The following is a 4,254-nucleotide window of genomic DNA, read 5'->3' as shown; positions in this document are numbered from 1 at the left end:
GTTAGTGAGTGATCTTTCTTTTCCTTAGTGTTAGCATGGTGTAGCATGGCCTTGGGTTTTGCTCATTCTTGTCCTGGGGTTCCACCAGGAAGCCTGGGTGTTAGTAGGCCTTTTCTGCTCAGAACTGTTGTTATCTCTGCAGCTTTTCTCATTACTGGCTTTCTGATCAAGAACAAAAATGTGTCAAATGTGGGAATCACCTCTCTTGGTTTCTCTTTTTTTCAGGCTTATTAGCCCCTGAAATCCTTGGTCCCTTTGGTCTTCCAATATCTTCAGAAATATACTATATATATATATATATATATATATATATATATATATATATATTTGTCTAGCTTTTTTTGTTGTCTTGGAAAGAGGATTGTTTTGCTGGAAGTGGAAATCTGGAAATGTTCAAGTAGGAAAAAAGTATCAGTCCCTTTAAGAAACTGGTTGACTTAAGCATCTAGTCTAAACAATAGACAGCAAGAAAGAAACTTACATTATACACACACAGCTCTCAAAGACCAAGGGAGGAGCACAGAGCTCAGGGAATGAAGAGATGTCACGGTTATTAAGAGCTGACAAAGGATGAGAGAGTCAGATTCATTGAGTGGTCAATGCTATGGCGTTGGCTTGTTTGGACTGAGGTGAGGACATGGGAACTGGTCTTATTTCATGGGAAGGACACCAGGCTAATTGTCTTGCCACCACTGTGTCAAGGCCTGGAAAAGCTTATGGGACACACAAGAATCAAGACACCGGGGCAAATATGAGAGAATCCCTGGTAAGGGAAACCTAATTAAATTTAGTCAATATTTAATTTAAAAAGTTTTTTTTTTTTTTAATAAGATGGTTACTTGTATCTGTGTGGTTGTATCTCTTTGCATACTGTTCTATGTTCTATGTTTTAAGTTTGTCATAATTTTCAGTTATTTTATTGCAGGGCCTGAAACATAGAAAACCTTGAGGGGTGCTGAGGGAAGGGACCCCAGTGAGCTTAACTGGTGGTTGGTGAGCTGCCTCCCCAGTTCAGTGCTTTAGGTATGAGGAAACTAGTCTGCTGGGCCTTTTGCCCTTTAGGAAGCATTCTGTTTTATGGAAAGTGCTGGAAATGTGACATAACACTTCAGGATAGGTTAATCAGTTCTCTTGCCTTCCCTGGTGGCTCAGTGGTAAAGAATCCACCTGCCAATGCAGGAGACACAGGTTTGATCCCTGGTTCGGGAAGATCCCCTAGAGAAAGAAATGGCAATCCACCCCAGTATTCTTGCCTGGGAAATCCCATTGACAGAGGAGCCTAGCGGGCTACAGTCCATGGGGTTGCAAAAAACGGACACAACTTAGGGACTAACCAGCAACAACAACAGTCAGCTCTCTGGACCTCGCCTTGTCCCTGATGACAAACCGCAAGGAGTGATGGACTCAGGGAACCTGGGTTAGAGCCCTGATTGGCCACCAGCTGGCTCTGAGACTTGGAAGGGCTATTGAATCCCTGTGTGCCTCAGTTTCTTTACCTTACTGCCTACCTTACAGGTCCGCTATGAAGAATAGATGAGCCGATGTGTACAAAGCGCTCTTCACAGTGTCAGCTCACACTCTTTATTTGGGCTGCACTGGGCGCTGCTGCAGTGCGTGGACTTCTCTTGTTGTAGTGCACAGTTGCCGCATGGCACGTGGGATCTTAGTTCCCTGATCAGGGATCAAACCCGAGTGCCCTACATTGGAAGTTGGATTCTTAACCACTGGACTACTAGGGAAGCCCCTGTAAACTCTTTTTTTTTTTTTTTGCAAGAAAAGTACTGGTCTCCTTTATTGACCATGGGCAGGGGCACCTCAGCACTGACCAGGAGGTCAGAGGAGGAGCATGTGGGTAGGAGGTAGGGGCAGGGAGACGCCTGCCCTCACTTCCAGTCCTTGAAGAATTGCTTGAAGATGGCACTCTCGCGGCCCTGGGGCAGAATCTCCACCTGAGTGTTTGGGGCATACCGCATGCGGGTGATAAAGTCCTCGGCCACTTGGAGGGCCGCCTGCCGCTCCCTCTCATTAGCTTTGCGCCCCTTCCAGATGTAGATCTTGCCACAGAGTCCGTTGTCCAGCACAAAGCAGTCATCGGGTATCAGCAGCTCAAGGGCAAAGGGGCTGGAATCAGCCAGCTTGGTCAGGTTCATCTGTCCAGTGGCGTCAGAGACCTTATACAGAGCCGCGGCCTGTGCGTTTGTCCGGTCAGCTGTGAGGTCTTCCTCAGGGTTACCCTCCTTCAGAGAGGGCTTGGGACCCAAGACCTGGATCATGTTGGCAGGCTCCTCCCCATCGGTGACGATCTCCACGTGGGCCTTGCCCTGCCGCTCGCCATCCCGGATGGCCAGCGCCAGGTCCCGTGCCTTGTTCTGCTCCAGTATGTTGGACTTCGCACCACACCAGGCAAAGATGTTCTGGCCCAGGTCCAGGATGAAGCAGTCCCCTGTGTTGAAACTGTCCCAGCTCAGCATCCGCTCAGTGGCACGAATGTTCTTCTTGCCCTTCACCTGGTAGAGTTTCTTGATGGCAGCCAGGGTGGTTCCTGGGGAGGTCTTGTGAAACGCCGACTCCACGCCGCCTTCCTGGTACTTGAGGCCGTGGGGGAAGTAGCTCATGAAGAGGTCGGACTCATTGCCCTGTGACTCTCGGTGCTGCACAGGCCGCTCTCCGAGCAGGGTGTTGAGGTGCACGGCCAGTATGGCGCAGCCCCCCTGCTCATCCCGGGACGACTGCTGGCCGATCCACAGGTGCAGGTGGGAGAGCTCTTCTGGGCCATTGTGCAGCACCAGGTAGGAGTCTCCTGAGAAGAAAATGCCGTAGTTCTCAGGGGCCACAGGCACTGGCTTCAGCTTCTCCACCCTCCATATGTGCAGGCCAGGGAGCTTCACGGTCGGTGGGAACGGAGAGCTCTGGGGGATGGGTGAGTACATGCTGTTTCTGGATCTGTCTGCGCCCCTCTGGCTCGCTCTGGGCAATGTCTCTCCCCTGTAAACTCTTAATAAACTTAATTCTCCACCTTTGCCCCTTTCCCATGGAGAACATAAGTCAGTAAAATCTGGTTGTTCAGGAGGTTCTGTTTTCCCATTGATGAAGGCAGGGCTGACGCAGTCACATCTACAAAGTCTCTGAAAGGAGTCAGACCCAGCTTCAAGTGCAGCATGGTCACCCACCTGGGCAGAGTCAGCAAAGAACAAAGGATGAGCGTAGAGGCTGTTCTGCTCCTGTGGCCTGATTAGGAATGGGACTGACCTTAGGAACAACCTGGAAGGGACCCCTTTTGTGTAGGTTCTTCTCTAATGCCTTCTGGCTCCTCTGCTGTCCCCAGCACCTCAAAGTGGCGCCTAAGACATGGTACAGGGATGGGGGAAAAGGAGAAAGCGGTGATTCCCGAGGAACTTTTTGCCTCTCCTGTTTTTTATTTCATATGGTTGTATAATCATACTAATAGCTAAAACTCCCCACTTCCTTTCTATGTGTCAGGCAGTGTTTTACATATATTAGCTGACTTTTTCTTCAGTCACATGGCTTTTAAGTGTCAGGATAAAGATTCATTGCCAGGCAGTCTGGTTCCAGCCTCCTCCTGTGCTCAGTTGCCTCTTTGTATGCAAATTTGCTTTGCCTTCCCCATTGTTCCACTTGAACTGCAGTGAACGTGCCCCACACGGAATTCATGCTCTAGCCTCCCAGACTGCCTCCTGTGACATTTAGGGGTGCAGGCTCTTTGCATTCATCCATGAGGGCTGGAAACCCAAGAGTTGTTCTTGGTCCCTGCTGGTCACCCCGGCCTCACATTTAAACAGTTGCTGATGTGTATCAATCCGATCTCTCCCGTCTGTCTCCAGTCCTCCACCCTGAAAACAGCATCTTTCCTTTCTTTTTCACCCTCTGCCTGTGCCGTTGGATTAGCTGGCAGCCTCCCAGGGGGCTTCCAGGCTCCAAATCTCCCAGCTTTGACATGTTCTCAGTTTACAGAAAAAACAGAGAAAATGCTGGTCTCTTCTTGTCCGGCCTCTGACGGCTCCCTGTGGCCCTAGGAAGGCAGGATAACTTGAAAAATGTTGGCTCCAGAGTTAGCTGTCTGGGATGTGAATCTCAACGTCACCATGTAAGACATTTCTCAGGCTCTTGACTTTTTAGCTTTCCCATGATTTCCCATGGGTTTGAGAAGAACCAGAAAATCTGTTTCGTGGGTGTCATGAAGTTTAGTTCAGATAATGTGTGTGAGGCAGTTGACACCAGGCAGGGTAAGAACTT

At 49.4% G+C, this 4,254-nt stretch overlaps 1 protein-coding gene across 1 annotated transcript; it reads right to left on the bottom strand.

Moving 5' to 3' along the window:
- Nucleotides 1-1,779: 1,779 nt before the first annotated feature.
- On the bottom strand, nucleotides 1,780-2,984 carry LOC129622541 (macrophage-capping protein-like). The gene has a single exon (XM_055539164.1). It carries the CDS (start codon nucleotides 2,928-2,930, stop codon nucleotides 1,884-1,886), a length of 1,047 nt encoding a protein of 348 aa, XP_055395139.1. The 5' UTR covers nucleotides 2,931-2,984; the 3' UTR covers nucleotides 1,780-1,883.
- Between the last annotated feature and the right edge of the window lie 1,270 nt (nucleotides 2,985-4,254).

This window comes from Bubalus kerabau, chromosome 11, assembly GCF_029407905.1.
Source record: "Bubalus kerabau isolate K-KA32 ecotype Philippines breed swamp buffalo chromosome 11, PCC_UOA_SB_1v2, whole genome shotgun sequence".
NCBI classification, from domain to species: Eukaryota; Metazoa; Chordata; class Mammalia; order Artiodactyla; family Bovidae; genus Bubalus; species Bubalus kerabau.
This window is presented reverse-complemented; position numbering and strand designations above follow the sequence as displayed.

Coding starts and splice junctions, on each gene's coding strand:
- LOC129622541 (XM_055539164.1), bottom strand. CDS start 2,930: ATGTACTCACCCATCCCCCAGAGCTCTCCGTTCCCACCGACCGTGAAG.